General features: G+C 42.7%; 2 protein-coding genes across 3 annotated transcripts in view; both read right to left on the reverse strand.

The window, feature by feature from the left end:
• The window catches only part of LOC117355587 (putative deoxyribonuclease TATDN1), a 66847-nt gene extending 66229 nt beyond the window's left edge, over positions 1-618 (reverse strand). For both annotated transcript variants that reach the window (XM_033934355.1, XM_033934354.1), the window contains exon 1: positions 494-618. In XM_033934355.1, the coding sequence (XP_033790246.1) occupies positions 494-515 (22 nt within the window). In that variant the 5' untranslated portion in view covers positions 516-618. The remainder of the gene's footprint in view (positions 1-493) is intronic.
• Positions 619-9250: 8632 nt separating this feature from the next.
• On the reverse strand, positions 9251-20234 carry NDUFB9 (NADH:ubiquinone oxidoreductase subunit B9). Its single transcript, XM_033932957.1, has 4 exons — positions 20039-20234; positions 16819-17011; positions 12734-12847; positions 9251-9537 (listed from the first exon to the last, which is right to left on the reverse strand). The coding sequence occupies exons 1-4, from the start codon at positions 20128-20130 to the stop codon at positions 9406-9408; spliced, it is 531 nt and encodes a 176-aa protein (XP_033788848.1). The 5' UTR covers positions 20131-20234; the 3' UTR covers positions 9251-9405.
• Positions 20235-20238: the final 4 nt, after the last annotated feature.

The following is a 20238-nucleotide window of genomic DNA, read 5'->3' on the forward strand; positions in this document are numbered from 1 at the left end:
CAACCTTATATAATGGAAGCTATATAGTTCTTAAGGTTAATGGTTGAATTTGCAGTGCTATAAAATTCTTAGTTTACAAATCGATTGAACAAACTCATTTATATCAATTTTCTAAAATTGAGGAGTGTGTGATAAAGTTACTCAGCCAATCGTTCCATTTGCCTGCCTGGAAGGCCAGGGTTCTGGGCAGGAATCTTTTATAGTGGCAGGCCTTTATTGTTGGGTAGGTGAACAGATATATTTTTCGTGTGGGCCTAATATAAAATAGGCTTCATTACTGTCAGAAAGTAGGCAAGAACTTAGTATGCTGCAATATCTAATATTTCAAAAAAGGTAGATTAAGGGGGACAAGGGCTGTAACCAATTAGCGTGCGATAACGCTCAGATGTCCATTACAGTCCTACGGGCAGCTGAGCACTTAGTAGTGCAGCAGCAGCAAGAGACACGCACGCGCTCATAGCCTCCCGCGAGCGCCAGCTCTTCCCTTTCTTACCGATAAACTTGCACCGCGACATGCTGGCTGCAGCCCCGCCCCCCTCCCCACGACCGGAAGCACTCCTGACGGCTCCTCCCTCTCTAGACCAGCAGTCCTCCGATATCCCAGCGGCCTCTTGGCGGTCTCCGGCTCCCTCTTGAAGGTGAAGAGGAGGGGGCTGGGGAGGGAAGATGTCGGCCGCCGCCTACCTTACGCACCGTCAGAAAGTGCTGCGGCTCTACAAGAAGGCCCAGCGGCACCTGGAGTCCTGGGTGATTTTCAAGTGAGTCTAGTGAAGAATCCACAGCCGGGAGAGGGGATCTGAGTCTGATATACAGTGTATATTCCCCCCAAAAAGACATTTGCACTTTAGACCCGTTTGGCAGAACTAAAGGGCATGAATTCAGGTTGCAGACTCAGGGGTTATGTTAGGAAATTTCTTTTTCAAGGAGAGGATGGGAGATGCCTGGAACGCTCTCCAGAGGGAAGTGGTGGAGATGAAAAAAAAGCTTAGGCTGAACACGGAGGATCTCTAATTAGAAAATGAAATAAAACCAACTAAGTCCGTCATGTCAGTCCTGGGTTTTTGTCTTTTGATGTTAAGTCCTAAATGTATTGTGCTACCCTGTTTATGCTTGAAATTTGAAAAGGCGGGATAATAAAATTTAAAAAAACTTGTCAGTGTCTCATATATGGTGATTTGGTTTAGGAGGGCTTTGCTAGAAGTGCCACTGACAGGATGGTTAGATAGGGTTACCAGATTTTACTTGAGTAAAATCTGGACCCCTAGACCTGCCCAGTTCCACCCATACCCCCCCCAGCCCTGGCCACCCTGTTTTAGTCAGGCAGGAGGGCATCCGATGCGACGCAGTGACATCATGCACACTGCATCTGCACATGCATGGATGCCCTCCTGCATGATGTGATTTCAAGGAAGCTTTTCAAAACCTGGACAAAGTGACAGGTTTTGAAAAGCTGTCATGTCCGGGGAAATCCGGTCGTCTGGTAACCCTAGGTTACGATAGGCTGGAGTGGCAGTGGCAACTTCAGCAGTGGGAACCTAAAGACATTACTGGGCAGACTTCTATGATCTATTGCCCAGAAATATTAAAGAAAAGACAAGTTAACCATGAATATATAATGTCACTATTGTGCAGACTGGATGGACAGTTCAGGTTTTATCTGCTGTCATTTACTATATGTGACCGTGATTGATCATTAAAGAATTTTGAGTCAGTCAAGTCTTTCACACAGTTTACCATTTCCTTAATCAGATTAATACTACTCTCATTTGTCTTTGTATCTTTTAAACTGCCAAGTTGCTTAGTTCCAGGAGGAAGGTTTTATGGCTAGTCCCAGGTTTGTATTCTGTTCTCAAAATAGTGTGGTATTTGTAGCCCATTGAAAGCTATGCTGCAGAAACCATAATGTGTCAGGATGGGGTTGTCAGAAATCCAGGACTGACCAAAACTTTTCCTCCTAGAACTGGGCAGTGTAACTGCTCTGCTTTCGCTAGAAAATCTATTCACTGATCTAGCCCTTTCCAAGCTTTTTCTCAGTTGTCAGTGCTACAAACAAGTCTGGATTTCCAAATCGCCACCTTCTGCAGATGTGTGCAAAGCTTAATCTATATGTAGTACTCAGGTTCTGTTGTTTGCAGGATAAGAACATAGATTCGGTAGTCTGCACCTTTAAATTAAGAAATGGTTGGTAGATGCTACTAGGGTCCACCTTGGAGTTAGTGCCCAAGAAAAAGATCTGGGTGTCAGTGTAGACAATATGCTGAAACTTGCTGCCTAATGTGCAGCGACCAATAAAGCAAACAAAATGCTAGGAATTATTTAAAAAGGGCTCCTTTTACTAATCTGCGATAATGGTTTTAGCACGTGCTAAATTGCCACATGCACTAGACGCAAAGACAGCATTGAACTGGCATTAGTTCTAGCCACGTAGCGCAGGTTTAGCACACGTGGCAATTCTGCGTGCGCTAAAAACGCTATCGCAGCTTAGTAAAAGCCCTAAGAATGTTATAATACTCTATCGCTTCATGGTGAAACCTCACCTTGTGTTTTGTGTTCAATTCTGATCTTATTTCAAGAAAGATATGGTATAACTAGAGAAGGTTCAAAGAAGATAAAGGGGATGGAACTCCTCTCGAATGAGGAAAGACTAAAAAGGTTAGGAGAGCTCTTCAGCTTGGAAAAGAGATGATTGAGGGGAGATATGATTGATGTCTACAAAATCCTGAGTGGAGTAGAACGGGTACAAGTGGATTTATTTATTTATTTATTTATTTACTCCGTCAAAAATTACAAAGATTAGGAGCCACTTAATAAAGTTACAGGGAAAGGTTTGAACAATTTCCTGGAGGAAAAATTCATAGTCTGTTATTGAGACAGACATGGGGAAATCCAATGTTTGCCCTGGATCAGTAGCATGGAATGTTGCTACTCTTTGGGGTTTTGCCAGGTACCAGTGAACTGGATTGGCCACTGTGAGGACTGGCTTGATGGACTATTGGTCTGACCAAGTAAGGCTATTCTTGAATTCTTATTAGAGAATGACACGGTGGCTGTTACCCACAGCTAGCCGTGGGTAACTTGCCAAAACAGTGGGGAAAAAACTGTATTCTCCATGGCTACGGGAACAAGGCCATTCACCGCCCCGTTAAGGGAGTGAATGTGCGCGGTCACCTATTGCACTGCCGCCCTCCTTACTGCCACCGCCGAGTCTAAACATCTCCCTACTCCCTCCCTGCCCCTTACCTTTGTGGCCGCGATTTCTAAACTGCCTTCTTATAGCAGCCGGAGTGTTGAAGCTGCATGTAGCTGCCGTAAAGGTCATCTCTGACGCAGCCGGAAGTTGCATCAGAGACGACCTTTCCGGCAGACATATGGAACTTCAACGCTCCGGCTGCGGTAAGAAGGCAGTTTAGAAATCGCCGGCCATAAAGGTAAAGGGCATGGAGGTTTGTTGGCACAGTTGTTGGACCGGGCCTGTTGTCCGGGGGGGGGGAGACGGAAGTGGCTAAGAAGTGTTCTCGCTGCAGGGGTGGTGGGGGGTGAAAGCGCCACGAAGGTAAGGGGCAGGGAGGGAGAAAGGGAGGAAAGGTGGGGTGGAGAGGAACATACGCTGAAGGGAAATGGGTAAAACAGAGTGGGGAGAAGACGCTGAAAGGACGGGGTAGACAGAGTGAGGAGAAGGATACTGAAAGGACATGGGATAGACAAGAGTGGGGAGAAGGATGCTGAAAGGACATGGGGAAGAGAGAGTGGGGAGAAGACGCCGAAGGGAAATAGGGAAGAGAGAGTGGAGAGAAGATGCCAAAGGGAAATGGGAAAGAGAGAGTGGGTAGAAAACGCTGGTAGGGAAGAAGACAGAGATGCCAGACTAGGGGGGTAGTGGAGGGAAGAAGATGGGTGCCAGACCAATTTGGAGAGGGGGGAGAAAGGAAGAGGCACAGTAACAGAGCAATGTCAGACGCAGAGAGAAGAGAGACAGTGGATGGAAGGAATTGAATGAGAAGATGAGGAAAGCAGAAACCAGACAACAAAGGTGGAAAAAAAATTCTATTTCTTTTTTTGCGTTAGGATAAAGTAGTATATTAGTTGTGTTGATAAAAATTTATAAACAAAGCCTTGACAGCTGAACATCTCTTTCTCCAGTTCAGCAGCCAGAATTTTGATTTATAAGGAAGGAATAAGCTAAATATTGCAGTACTGAGGCTTGTATGGATGCTGTGGTGACGGGGCAGTGAAGGGGACAGATTTTTTTCCCTGTGTCATTCTCTAAAGAATTCCTCAATTTGTTACAACCCAGTTGACTTTGGCAAAATACTAGAGTTTTTAAAAATATCATAGAGGTACTCAGTTCCGATCTGGAAATGCCCGCTTAAAAAATATACCTGCATCTATGTCTGCATCTATAAGACAATCATGTTTTTTCTTGTTACATAGAGCTTTTTGGACCCCAGTTTGTTTACATAAAGTAGATAGTTCCAAGTCTAATAGATGCTGGCACTGTCATCTCGAACCTTGGGACATTGGATCATTTGTTATACTAATGTCCCCTGATACTGAAATTTTGGAGATCTATTTGGGATCAAGTTAATAATTTATTGGAGAATCCAGTGGCACTATCATATGATACTATTTTATTTGGTACATTTATGAGAGCGAAGAGTCAACTATTTGTGAGAAGTAACAAACTTCTCTTTATAATGACAGGGGTTGCCATACAGCTTATTTTTTAAAATTGTAAAAATTGGGATAGACTAAATTACACATTCTGGTGGGAATCCCTTCGTTATATATTTAAAATGGAGCAGTTTATGGCCATTCAGCAGGGAAATTACAAGAAATTTATGGATGTTTGGGAACCGTTAACTAAATACTGTAAGGATTGATCTCTTTAGATGTCCCTTTTACATGCACAACCACGGTGGAGGGAGGGGAAGGGGGGTACATTTTGGAATTGGTTTAAGGGGCATATATTGATTGTTCTTGAAGGTATTTATTTATTGATTAATAGGTGGAAGGGTGGGAGGAAATAATTTTCCTTTTTATAAATTTTTGTAAGTTTAATGTGCTTTATTTTTACTATTCTATATAAGTATATTAATTTTTGTGCACTTCTACAGTTTAAAAATTGAATAAAGAATTAAAAAAAAAATACACCTTGAATTGTAGAGCTCAGAATGGGCTTGATCATTAACCTCCTATGGGACATTTATAGGCAGTTCCTTCTCAGAAAAGCTTACAATCTAACTTTGACAGACAAGACTTGACATAGAGGGTAGGGGATGCAGAACCCAAGGTGAGAGGAGTTAGGAGTCGAAAGCACTCTGAAAGAGGTGGGCTTTTAAATAGGCCTTGAACACTGCCATAGACAGAGCCCCTCCCAGTGCATTTCAGTACAAGTCCACAAACTTTTATAAAAAGGACAGACTTATGCAAAAACAATTGTTTGTCCCTGGGGATAAGCAGCATGGAAGCAAAAACAGAGTAAACTTTTTTTTGTATATTAAAAACAAGAAGCCAGGAAGAGAATCAGCTGGGCTGCTCGATGACCAAGGAATAAAGGGGCTCTCAGGGAAGACAAGACCATAGCAGAGAGCTTAGGAAGATGTAAGGGAGCTACTGGTGCCAGAAATGATATTCAATTCTGATGAATCGGAGAAACTACATATCTCCCTCATTATTCGCGGGGGATAGGGGCAGAGCCGGACCACGAATAGGGAAATACCATGAATATCCGGCTCTGACCCACCCTCGCCTCCCTCCCACCTTCCCCCGGCATCCCAGCCTTACCTGGTGGTTTAGTGGGCTTTCGGGGCAGGAGCGATCTTCCTACGCTTCTGCCCCATGCAGATCACCAATCGGAAATGGCTGCTGTGAGTTCCCGTAGTCCCTTGAGACTACGATGGGAACTCCCCACAGCCATTTCCTATTGGCGATCTACATGTGGCAGGAGCGTAGGAAGATCGCTCCTGCCCCGAAAGCCCGCTAGACCACCAGGTAAGGCCAGGATGCCGGGGGGGGAAGGCAAAAATATGGGTTTGGTTTTTTCCCCTCCCCCCCAAAAAATCACGATTATTCTGAAAACCTGATTGGCCTAGTGGTCCTCCAGGACAGGGTTGGGAACCACTGGTTTAAATGGTCAATATTCTGAATGGAGAAGGGTAAATAGTGGGGTTCCAAAGGGGTCTGTGCTGGGATGGCTGCTTTTTAACAATGATTTAGAGCTGGAAATAACTGATGAAAATTAAATTTGCTAATGACACAAAGTTGTTAAATTGCAACAGCACCTTGTGAGACTGAGCATCAAAATGGCAGATGACGTTTAATATGAGCAAGTGCAAAGTAATGCATGGGGGAAAGAGGAACCCAAGCTACATGTTGCTAGGCTCTATGTTAGAAGTCACTGCCCAGGAAAAGGATCTAGGTTTCATTGTTGAGAATATGTTGAAACCCTCAGCTCAGTGTATAGCATCAGCAGCTAAGAAAGCAAAGAGTGTTAGGAATTATCAGGAAAGGAATGGAAATCAAAGATGAAAATTAAATAATGACATGGTTACTGTTACCCGCAGGAACGGGGTGAAAAAAGATTTGTATTCGCAGGTACGGGGACAAGGCCATTCACCGTGCCGTAAAGCAGTGAATGGCTTTGTCTCAGCAGTAAAGTATCTGCTACGTGCTGTCCCCCCTTTCCACCCCTCCCAGTCAGCAGTCTTCCTTGCGATTGCACAGTCCAGCAGCCCCCTTCCTCCTGATCACCACAGTCCAGGCATCTCTTCCACTTGTGCCATCTCCCTCCCTTCACCTTCGCGGGCACTTTTCAGAATCTAGGTTCTCTGAGTAGCCCAGATGCCACAGCCTTCTCGCAGGTCGCACACAACTACTCCTGAAACGTCTCCTCTGATGCAACTTCCTGTTTCCGCCTGGGCAGCTCAAGTTAGAGGAGACGTTTCAGGAGTAGTTACGCGTGACCTGTGAAAAGGCTATGACGTCCGGGCTGCTCGGAGAGAAAACCTTGATGCTGAAAAGCACCCGCGTAGGTGAAGAGAAGGAGGGTGATGGCCCGATGAGGGGAAGAGGTCAAGTGGTGCCAAAGGGGAGGGTAGAGAGGAACCGATGCCAAAGGGAAATGGGGAGGAGAGGGAGAGAAGGGAACAGATGCTGAAAGGAAGTGGGGAGGAGAGGGAGAGAGGGAACAGATGCTGGAAGGAAGTGGGGAGGAGAGAGAGGGGAGAACATACTGAATGGAAGGAAAGGATAAAAAAATGGCACATGCTGGATTGGTGGAAGAGGATAGTTAGTGGGATACTGGAAGGGGTGAGGGAAAGAGGTGGCAAGCTCTAGGTAGACACAATGAAAGGGAAATTGAGGATAGGAAAGTAAGAAAGTAGACAAGAGGTAGAAAACAAATTAAGACGGAAGAGCAGGAAAGGAAGGGAAAGGGAGAGGAGAGTGAGATACCAGAGCATTGGAGGAGGGGGTAGGAGACATATACCAGATCTGAAGGGAGGAAAGGAGGAGAGAGATGCTAAAAACCACATTGGGGGAGGGAATGAGAGATGGAAGAGAAGAAGACAGATGCCAGACCGTGGGGGGAGCGGAGGGAAGAAGATGGGTGCCAGATCAATTAAGGGGGAGGGAGAGGCAGACTGTTTCTGGTAGAAGCATAGAAATAGAGCAGATGCCATATGGAAGAGGCAGAGAGAAGGCAGTAGAAGGAAGGAAGAAAATGACAAGAAGATGAAAGCAGAAACCAGACAAAGGTAAAAAAAAAATTATTTTTGCTTTAGGATAAAGTATTGTAGCTGTGTTGTTAAACGTTTATAAACAAAGCCCTGTCAGCTGAAGATCTCTTCCTCGAGTTTGGCAGCCAGAGCTCTGATTTATAAAATGACAATTGTACAGAATATTGTTTCTTTTTATACTTTAATAAAATAAGTCCAATATAAAACTATTTGAGGCTTGTGCTGATAGGATCAGATGGTTTGCGGGGATGGGGCAGAGACAGGGCCTGAACTCACAGAGACAAATTTTGTCCCCGTGTCATTCTCTAATGAAAATGTTATAATGTCCTTGTGTCACTTTATGGTATGGCCACACCTTGAATACTGTGTGCAATTCTGGTCACCATATCTCAAAAAAGATATAGTGGAATTAGAAAAGGTTCAAGGAAGGGCAACAAAAATGATAAATGGAATAGGACGACTTCCCTATGAAAAAAGGTTAAAGTGGCTAGGGATCTTCCATTCAATAAGATATGATGGAGTGGAAAGGGTAGATGTGAATCACTTGTTCACTCTTTCCAAAAATACTAGGACTGGGGAGATATCCGATTAAGTTACTAAATAGTAGATTTAAAACACACCGGAGAAAATATTTCGTCACACAATGTATAATTAAACTCTGGAACTCGTTATTGGAGAATGTGGTGAAATCATTGAGCTTAGCAGGGTTTAAAAAGGGTTTAGAAAATTTCCTAGTTGAGATAGCTTAGGGAAATCCACTGTTTTACTGCTTGGGACTTGGATTGGCCACTATTAGAAACAGGATGCTGGGCTTGATGGGCCTTTAGTCTATCCCAGTATGGCAATTCTTATGTTCTTATCTATATTTTGGAATTCTGCTTGGTGCTTGTAACGTGAACCAACTACCATTGGAAACAAGATACTGGGATGAAAATGTTTTTGATCCTACTCCGTATAGCATTACTTATGTTCTGAGGGGTGTGGTAAAGGCCCAGACATTCAAAGTTTTACAATCTGGGAAACCTGGCAATGGTTAGTAGTGGCATCCACATCTGTGCTTGATCAGTCCTGCTGGCTCCGAACAGCACCTGTGACAGCTGAGAAACAATGCTTTCTGTTACTACTAATCTAATCTAATCAAAGGCTTGGCTTTATATACCGAGTCATCATTCTAAGAAAGCTCGACTCGGTTTACAATAATTAACTTAAATAAAAAACATAAAAATGACTAAATTTTGGGAAATTAATTTTCAAAGTGTTTAGTAAATAAAGTAGTTTTTAACGATTTGTGAAAAAATTGAAGTGAGCCGGAACTCCTTAAAAGAAATGGAAGATCATTCCAAAGTTGAGAAAACTTAAAGATCAGAGATTGACTAAAAATCTTGACTCCTTTAATCCCTAATTTGACCTAGTGCAGTTTTTGGAAATGAAAATTAATTGCAGGACTGTTAATTTATACTTTTAGCATACACTTGACAATGACAATACCAATGATACGGAATACAAGAAGGGACTTAATAGATAGTGTGCTTTATTGTACAGTATACATCCTTTGGCAATATCTCCAGCCAACTTATACATTAGCACATTGAACATGTAAGGGGTACTTTTTCTACTGCTTATAAACACAGTGCAGCTCAGAGTCCAAATTCTGTATGGTGGATTGGTTCTAAGATGGACGTTCACGAGGACGAGTCACATATTCCCACCAGAGTGGAGGTAAATCCTCCTTCCTGCGAGCAGGAGGTAAAACTTCTGTTTTAGGTCCATCTGCTGGAGTTTCTTCCTGAAGCTGCTGAATCTGAAGAGCAGAAACCAAATAGCAATGTTTTATATCTGCAGATTGCTTCTCTTAACTGTCCCTCCCTGGCCTGAAACTGCAAAATTATTAGTTGTGCTAGATACAGAAATATGAAAATAATATTTATTCTTGTATACTGCCCAACCATAAGTTCCAGGCAGTTCACATCAAAGAAGGACTGTACAATGAGTGAAACATACATATGAGCAGAGATACAATAATAATCAAGTTACAAATTTATCAAACAGATAACTTTTTAATAACTTCCTAAAAGCATAATATGATTGTGGCTTGCTGAAACTTTTTCAGAAAGCAGATCTGACCCCTTCTTCCCCAGCTTGGACAGAAAAAATGTTAAGGGTCAGTTACTGCCTAACAAAAAAAGGCTGGTCCAGGAGAGTCAATTACCACCACAGCAAAATCAAAATGGCTCTTCTTTAATGAAAAAGAAACTCAACTGGATGCGTAGGTCTAAGAGGACTGAGTAAAAATGAAAGGAAACTTAACAGGCTGAAAAATATTAAGAAATTAAAAGGGTTTTAAAACAATGTTGAAGAGAAGTGGTGACAATAGACAACCTTGTCTAGTGCCTATTGAAAGTTTAAAAGGTGTTGAAAAGGCACCAGTAATGAAAACCTTGGTGACAGGAGAGGAGTACAATACCGATAACACTCTTATGAATGTGCCTAAGAAACCATACCATTTTAGAGCTTTGAACATATATGACCATTCTACTCGGTCAAACACTTTTGAACCCTTACTATCTGCCATATGAGCAGACTCAAGAATAACTAGGCTTATTCTCCACCACATTATCAGCATATGCAGATGTTATTGCTCTTTGTAACTCCAGACTTAATCCCATATATTATAGAAACCATTCCCATCTATTCTAAATTCTCTGGTAAAAAACAACCCTTCCAAAACTGAAATTATGCCTGTGAACTGTCCTGAAAAAAACAAGAATTAGATGTTTTCAGCTTCCTTTCATCACCTACAAAAATTGAATCTTTTTTGGACTCACTCTGGAAGAAACAACTCTGATTACCTTATTAATAGTGCCAAAGAATTAACACAAAAATGGTCTCCACTATCACTGACATGGTGGGGTCATCTTGACACCATAAAAATGATGATCCAATCAAAAATAAACTACGTCCTATCTTTCTTACTACAACAAAACATTTACCAATCAATCAAATCAATACTGTTAAAATTTCTATGAAAGAACAACCAACTTCCTATCACTCAAGAAACTTAAATGTTCAAAAGAAAATGATGAAGTTAACTTCCCAAGCTTCAAGGACTACCATATGGCATTTATAATGAAATAAGGATCAGTCTAGAGCAGGGATGTCAAAGTCTCTCTTCGAGGGCTGCAATCCAGTCGGGTTTTCAGGATTTCCCCAATGAATATGCATGAGATCCATTAGCATACAATGACAGCAGTGCATGCAAATAGATCTCATGCATATTCATTGGGGAAATCCTGAAAACCCTACTGGATTGCGACCCTCGAAGAGGGACTTTGACACCCCTGCTCTAGAGGATAGCGTAGCTGGTTTTAAGAAAGATTTGGTCAAGTTCCTGGAGGAAAAGTCCATAGTCTGTTATTGAGAAAGACATGGGGAAGTCACTGCTTGCCCTGTATTGGTAGCATGGAATATTGCTACACTTTGGGTTTTGGCCAGGTATTAGTGACCTGGATTGGCCACCATGAGAATGGGCAACTGGGCTAGATGGACCATTGGTCTGACCCAGTAAGGCTATTCTTATGACTTTGAACATGAGGATGCTCCCAAATTGTTCCGGTAGCACCCGAAACAATCTACTAGTGATTAACTGAACTTAAAGCTAAGTATTAACATGTGCTTCACAAAAGAATCGAAAGCAAATCCCATCCTCTCTTCAACAAAAAACTTTTACTCTCCACTACTGATTGCATATCTAAAATCAAATGGTCAGACACACTAACATCAATATGGCATAATGAAAAACTAAAGATTCGAGGATCTCTCATTTCATGGAATATTTGGCAAAAATGTGGTATATGGGCCAAACACTTAATAAAGGATAAGCATTGATTGAAGAGTGGCTGCTGATCTTATTGATTTAAACATTGTACCTAAATTTTGGACCATATGGTTATATGGTCAAAGTTCGTATTTAATTCTGTATTCCAAGCATGTTCCGTTCTTTGCGAAACCATGTTGTACATTTGTTATAAGTACTTATACCATTTAGAAGCAATTCCTTTAGAATTAGAAAATTTTTTGCATAATGTCTGAAGTATCATGAATATTAATATTTGAGGATTTCAAGCAGTTTAGCAGTTGTAGCCGTTTGTATTGTTGACTACCGTGTTTCCCCGAAAATTTGACACTGTCTTATATTAATTTGGGGCACAAAGTCTTATTTTCGTGGATGTCTTATTTTTTTTCATGTAATGATGATCTATCCCTTCATCTCCTCCACCCCAATTCTTCCTATTAACTTTCTCTCCCCCACATGTGCAGAATCTTTCCTCTCCTCTCACCCATCCCCTTGTGCAGAACCCTTGCAGCTTGTATTCCTCCCTCCCATCCCTTGTGCAATAGAACCATTGTAGCTTCTATCCCTCCCTTCCTCCCATCCCCCGCCACGCACCCCTACTGACCCATATCTCCCTCCCATCCGAACCGCGAGAAAGGAATACCTTATAACAGCGTCGGCAGCAATCTACACAGGCTGCTTTACGGCCTTCTATCTCCTGGGCGTTCCTCTGCCGCGTTGCTGATGCTATTATAAGGTATTCCTGTCTTGCGGTTCAGATGGGAGGGGGAATGTGTGCAGCAGCGGATAGGGGGAAGCGCTGCTGCTGCCAGTGACTAGGGCTTATTTTCGGGGGAAACACGGTAGTTAGGATACTGTCGTCCATTTCTCTTTTCAAAGAACACATTGGACCCCACAAAGGCTCACCAGAAGAACCTGGTCTATGCTGGACTTGTAATACCAAAGCAGGAACTGTATTTCACACAATATATTCACATGAGCAATTGAAAAAATGTACAGGGACAACGTTTGGAAGACAGGAACCTTTACAATTTAAGAAACTAAATACTAGGTCACTTGGGATTAATCACTTATCAAAACAGAAAGCTAAATTAGTCCTCAATATTTTGTTATTCATAAATTGTATATTTAAACCTGTTCTCACCTCCCTGTCCCAGCTCGCAGCTCGCAGTTTTTTCCATTGCTCCCTTTTAGCAAAATAATCAGGATACATTGCTTTCTCAGAAGGGTGCCAGAGATCCAAACACCATTCAGGCGCCTAGGGGGGGGGGGTGGAAGGGAAACAGCAAGAGAAGAAATGACTTCAACCACAAACGACTAGATATTGACAAGAACAAAGAAAAGTTAAAATGTTTACTTCTATTTCTCCAACCCCCCCCAGCACACATCTCTTGTAATAAGCACTATATTTCCTCTCTACATATGGATACTAGTGCTGCCCGATTCACTTCGGGTGAATCGATTTACGACGACAAAAAATCGGCCTCCCGATTCAGTGACTGACCTTCCCCCCTCAAGCAGGAGCGGCATCTTCTGCCTCTTGCTGGCCGGCCACTGCCGCTCCTTCTTTAGAGGGCGAGTGGGGAAGGTCAGTCGGGAAGTGCTGGTGCCCGGCTTCCTTGCTGGCCTCCCGGCATCAATTTACCTAATTTCAGCGGTCTGCATAGGATCACTGGTGCTAGTGATCTTTGCAAGCTGCCATAGGTCTTCGTAGCTGTCTTCTCTCTGCCGCGGTCCCGCCCCTCCTCTGACATCAGAGGAGGGGTGGGACTGCGGCAAAGAGAAGACAGCTACGAAGACCTATGGCAGCTTGCAAAGATCGCTAGCACCAGTGATCCTATGCAGGCTGCTGAAATTAGGTAAATTGATGCCGGGAGGCCAGGGGGAACACACAGGCTGTCATTCCGGGGGGGGGGGGGAGGTACAGGCCTTCAAGGGGGACAGGCAGGCCTTCAGGGGTGGGGTGTAGGCCTTCGGGGGGACAGGCAGGCCTTCAGGGGTGGGGTGCAAGCCTTTGGGGTGGTGTAGGCCTTCAGGGGGGACAGGCAGGCCTTCATGGGTGGGTTGCAGGGGAAGGGGCCCTGGTGTAGAAGTACACAGAGGGAGGGAGGGAAGTAAGGGTTCAAAGAGATGTGCATATGCCGGACTTTGGGGGGAAGAAATAATGGGTCTAAAAACAGAGGAGAGGGAGAAAGATGGTGGACAATGGGATTTAGGGATGAAAGGAACAGAAAGGAGAGATGGTGGACCCTGGGGTGGTGGGGAAGGAGGGAGAGCTGCTGGATGAAAGGGTAGTTGAGAAAAGGTGGATCTGTGGATGGAGACGAAAAAAAAGGAAAGATGCCAGACAGAGATAGAAGATTGATGATTAGCACGGAGAAAGAAGGAGACCCTGGCAAGCAAGTTATCAGAAGTCAACCAGAGCCTGGGACCAAGATTTGAATAATAACCAGACAACAAAAGGTAGAAAAATAATTTTATTTTCTGTTTTGTAATTACAATATGTCAGATTTGAAAAGTGTATCCTGCCAGAGCTGGTGTTAGACCGTAAACGTGAGCTAGGATTTAACAGTTTTTTCCATTGCTCCCTTTTAGCAAAATAATCAGGATATATTGCTTTCTCAGAAAGGTGCCAGAGATCCAAACACTATTCAGGCACCTGAGGGGGGGGGGAGGGAGGGAAGAAATGACTTCAACCACATAATACCAGATATTGACAAGAACATAGAAAAGTTTTTGTTTACTTCTATTTCTCCAACCCCCCCAGCACACATCTCTTGTAATAAGCACTATATTTCCTCTCTACATATGAATACTGGCAGCTGCCAAGGTCTAAAACAAAAATCAAACACTGCTTAACAGCAGCAAAACTATAACGTTTTAATTAGTATAATTCATAGAGGAAACAAACAAGTTTATTATTAGGTTTTTACATACCGCCTATCAAGGTTATCTAAGCGGTTTTACAATCAGGTACTCAAGCATTTTCCCTATCTGTCCCGGTGGGTTCACAATCTGTCTAACGTACCTGGGGCTATGGAGGATTAAGTGACTTGCCCAGGGTCACAAGGAGCAGCGCAGGGTTTGAACCCACAACCCCAGGGTGCTGAGGCTGTAGCTCCAACCACTGCGCCACACACTCAACCAGAATTACAAGAAATATAATCAAGTTTGAAAGTACTGGATCAACTTTAACCTTTATATTTAACCCCAGTTCCACCAAGTTTAGTTGCAATAATGAAAAAAAAGGTCAGTTTTTAAAGACTTTCAGAACTATCCGCATAACATAAATGCCTATTCTAACGCCCTCGTTTATTTTATTTCATTAAATTTATGAGGCCACTTTACGGATTTGTTGCTATTGAGGGGTAATGTGATTTTTGAGCCTGGGAGGGAGAATATAGTTTTTGTTAATTGAGAAAGGGAAGGCACATATTATAATGGAAGATGGAGCTCCAAAACAAAGTGGAACCTAGGAGAACTAGCTGAAACATTATTGGGCATCCCTCAAGAGAGCACAACTCAGTAAACACATGGGGGCTAGACTTAGAACTTTCTTTGCCATCGATACAGAGGTGGCGATCACAGTCTTGGGCTTGTATAAAGTATTGAATAAAGTGTTACCCCTTAAGGAGGTCAACAATTAGCATAGGAGTTGGGGGGAAAAGATATAAGCCTTAATTTGGGGACTTGGGACCTGGATAGTTGATGCAAATATGGACAAGTGGACAACACTTTTGGCCATGCTATCTGGACTTGTCCCAGGATTCAACAGTATTGGACCTGTAAAGGGGACTATACATCTGGCCTGCTTGATATTTCATTATGGGGTACAGCAGCTCAGATGGTATTTTTGGAACTATGGACAGAGGGACTCGGCTGCTCTGGTGTAAGACGTGTCGGGTGGCATGGAAATATGTGCTACAATACTGGACCTCTAGTGATCCCCCAGCTTTTTGGCACTAGTATAATCTGTTGGCTAACTAGGAGGCTAAGGACGCTAGAGGATCCCAGAAAGGGAAGATTCATTACTTCAAGGTGTGGGAGCCATATAGACAAACACAACAGCTCTATCCAAGGGGTCATAGTTTGTAAATTAGTTATCATCATGTTTTGAATACATGTATGTAATACCTTTTTGTTAATGCCTGACAAAAGGGATGATTATGGTTGGGAGGAAGGTTTTGAATTAATGATGGCACAAGATTGGTTTATTGATATCACCTGTTTTTTGCATAACAGTTAATCAAGAAACATTATTGAAACTTAAATTTATGAAGCCTTTCCAATTAAAATCTGACCAATAATGGAAGAAATCAAAACCATAGTTAACAGATTACTCAAATATTATCTCTGGAGGATAACTGTTAAAATGTATACACAAGAGAAATTTAAATTTACCTGTTAATGAAAGATTAGGTTTCTTAACTCTGCTAATCTTCCTTCTTGTATATCTCCTTTGGAGCCTGAACTAGCGGGTAGTGCATCCATTCCAGCCTTGGCTGCAGAACTTAAAAATAACACCAACCCCTTCTGCGAGGTTACCTGTGCGGTATTATTATGGGGCGGGGTCTGGGGCGAAGATTGGGCAGAGTCTGACCCATGACTTAGCCCAGTGTTCTTCAACTGCCAGTCCACGGACCAGCGTTGGTCCACAAAATAATTATTTTATTTCTGCCGGTCCATGGGTGTAAAAAGGTTGAAGAACAATGGGTTAGATGACATGATTCAACAATCTGCATCTTATTGCACCTTTAGAAAATTGGTTAAGACTTATTTGTTCAAAAAATTCATTACTTGATTCATGATTATGTCATAGTTTCTTATTGTATTTTTCACTATTGAAATATTGTACTGCTTTTCTGTGTGCTTTGTATCATCACTGGAATGTCCAGTCCTCTTTATTCTGTGAACCGCCTAGAACTTTTTGGGTGTTGGCAGTATAGAAAAATAAAGTTATTATTATTAATATCATAAATTCAGTGGAACTCAAATGTACTTTATCAGCACTAGGTACTGCAAAGCCATCTATCCTACAATGCTTGCACAATAGCGACCAGGAAAAACAGGAAAATTATTATTATCTCAGCAGCTGTCTAGAATCAGGACCAAGGGATAGGACAATAAGCAAAGATCTCCTACTCTCAGACTGATGTTATAACTAGACGACTGCAATTTTATCTGCCAGATGCTTAAAACCACTCAAAAATTCACTTTGCGCTTCCTCACCTTGTAGCAATCGTATCTCTCATAGGACGTGCCTCCTGGAGAATCGGGGAAGATGTAGGGCTGAGGATGTTGACGGTCCCAGAATTCTTCCTCCGCAGCTTTCAACAGCATGGTGGCTTTAACCATATCTTTTTCATTTTTATGCTCATCAAATCGAGCTCGCAGCAAACAGGCCTCGAAGCGATATTGATCCCTATGGGAATAAATAAAAAAGGATAAACAAAGGCTACCCTTGATTTCTCAAACTTGGTCAACAAGCAACTACCACTGCAAGACAAAGTTATAGAAGTCATCTGTACCAACCTTCAAGAATTATAAAGACATGGACTCATAATAATCTTCCCTAACAAGTAAGTTAATTACCCCATAGATCTATCCTTTCCTTCAATCTGCCATCACCCTTTTCTTTCCACCCTAAAAAGGTAAAACCCCTGTATACCTCTGCAATCAGGACAGGATGATAAGTACAGAATTTTGAGCTGCTATGCAGTCACAGTTCCCAAAGCAACCCTGTCTCTCCCTTGTCCCCAGTGATCAGTACATTTCTGTTGACTGTATTTCAATAACATAATTTGCAAGTGCTAGTATTGAAGGCTGCCCTGTACTGCTTCACTTATATATTATACTGTTCTCTGTTTAGCCAACTCAATGACTAAAAAAGACATAAGAATTCAAGAATAGCCTTACTTGGTCAGACCAATAGTCCATCAAGCCAGTCCTCACAGTGGCCAATCCAGTTCACTAGTACCTGGCAAAACCCCAAAGAGTAGCAACATTCCATGCTACTGATCCAGGGCAAACAGTGGATTTCCCCATGTCTGTCTCAATAACAGACTATGAATTTTTCCTCCAGGAAATTGTCCAAACCTTTCTTAAAGCCAGTTATGCGAGCAATGCGTTTCAGAGCTTAACTATTCTCCGAGTGAAAAAAATATTTCCTCCTATTGGTTTTAAACATATCTCCCTGTAACTTCATTAAGTGGCTCCTAATCTTTGTAATTTTTGACGGAGTAAAAAATAAATAAATAAATTCACTTGTACCCGTTCTACTCCACTCAGGATTTTGTAGACTTCAATCATATCTCCCCTCAGTCGTCTCTTTTCCAAGCTGAAGAGCCCTTGTAAGGGGGAAGAGTGTGGCGCAGTGGTTAAAGCTACAGCCTCAGCACCCTGGATTGTGGGTTCAAACCCACGCTGCTCCTTGTGACCCTGGGCAAGTCACTTAATCCCCCCATTGCCCCAGGTACATTAGATAGATTATGAGCCCACCAGGACAGACAGGGAAAAATGCTTGAGTACCTGGATGATCTCATGTAAACCGTTCTGAGCTCTCCTGGGAGAATGGTATAGAAAATTGAATGAATAAATAAAATAACCTTTTTAGTCTTTCCTCATTCGAGAGGAGTGCCATCCCCTTTATCTTCTTTGAACCTTCTCTAGTTATACCATATCTTTCTTGAAATAAGACCAGAACTGTACACAAAACATTCTTAAGGCTTCTTTTACTAAGCTGCAATAGCGTTTTTAGCGCACGCAGAATTGCCACCCGCGCTACGTGGCTAGAACTAACACCAGCTCAATATGGACGTTAGCGTCTAGCACATACGGCAATTTAGCACGTGCTAAAACCATTATTGCAGCTTAGTAAAAGGAGCCCTTAGTCTTGTTAACCATCCTTTTTTAAAAATAATTCCTTGTATTTTATTTGCTTTATTAGCCGCTGCACATTGGGCAGCAGGTTTCATTGTCTACACTGACACCTAGATCTTTTTCTTGGGCACTAACTCCAAGGTGGACCCTAGCATCTACCAACCATTTCTTAATTTAAAGGTGCAGACTACCGAATCTATGTTCTTATCCTGCGAACGTCAAGAAGAACCCAAAACAAGGGAGAAAACAAAGATAATACAGGATAAAAAATCTCCCCTGACCCTAGCAAAAGCGAGGGTGAGGGGAAGAGACAGCTCAAACCAAAACCCTCTGCTAAAATTTATAATGGTGAACGGGAAGCCCTCAGTCACACAGCTCGCAATGGGAACTAGCCCCTAATGCAACAGCTGTCACATGCATACACCCACAAGGGTGTTATCTGTGAAACATCCCCGGGCTAACCTGTATATAATCAAATGTGTAACTAGTGCACAAACTAGTGTGCTAATAGAGCAAAATGTGATAAAGCAACAAGCATAAGCATTTTTATATTTATGCTTGTTGCTTTATCGCATTTTGAACTATTAGCACACTAGTTACACGTATGATTTGTGAAGGACTTGACTGACTCAAAATTCTTTAATGATCAATCACAGTCACATATAGTAAATGACAGCAGATAAAACCTGAACTGTCCATCCAGTCTGCACAATAGTGACATTATATATTCATGGTTAACTTGTTTTTTCTTTAATATTTCTGGGCAATCTGCCCAGTAATGTCTTTAGGTTCCCACTGCTGAAGTTGCCACTGCCACTCCAGCCTATCGTAACCTAGGGTTACCAGACGACCGGATTTCCCCGGACATGACTGCTTTTCAAAACCTGTCACTTTGTCCAGGTTTTGAAAAGCTTCCTTGAAATCACATAATGCAGGAGGGCATCCATGCATGTGCAGATGCAGTGTGCATGATGTCACTGCGTCGCATCGGATGCCCTCCTGCCTGACTAAAACAGGGTGGCCAGGGCTGGGGGGGGGGGGGTATGGGTGGAACTGGGCAGGTCTAGGGGTCCAGATTTTACTCAAATAAAATCTGGTAACCCTATCTAACCATCCTGTCAGTGGCACTTCTAGCAAAGCCCTCCTAAACCAAATCACCATATATGAGACACTGACAAGTTTTTTAAAATTTTATTATCCCGCCTTTTCAAATTTCAAGCATAAACAGGGTAGCACAATACATTTAGGACTTAACATCAAAAGACAAAAACCCAGGACTGACATGACGGACTTAGTTGGTTTTATTTCATTTTCTAATTAGAGATCCTCCGTGTTCAGCCTAAGCTTTTTTTTCATCTCCACCACTTCCCTCTGGAGAGCGTTCCAGGCATCTCCCATCCTCTCCTTGAAAAAGAAATTTCCTAACATAACCCCTAAGTCTGCAACCTGAATTCATGCCCTTTAGTTCTGCCAAGCGGGTCTAAAGTGCAAATGTCTTTTTGGGGGGAATATACACTGTATATCAGACTCAGATCCCCTCTCCCGGCTGTGGATTCTTCACTAGACTCACTTGAAAATCACCCAGGACTCCAGGTGCCGCTGGGCCTTCTTGTAGAGCCGCAGCACTTTCTGACGGTGCGTAAGGTAGGCGGCGGCCGACATCTTCCCTCCCCAGCCCCCTCCTCCTCTTCACCTTCAAGAGGGAGCCGGAGACCACCAAGAGGCCGCTGGGATATCGGAGGACTGCTGGTCTAGAGAGGGAGGAGCCGT

This window comes from Geotrypetes seraphini, chromosome 2 (genome assembly GCF_902459505.1).
Source record: "Geotrypetes seraphini chromosome 2, aGeoSer1.1, whole genome shotgun sequence".
NCBI lineage: Eukaryota > Metazoa > Chordata > Amphibia > Gymnophiona > Dermophiidae > Geotrypetes > Geotrypetes seraphini.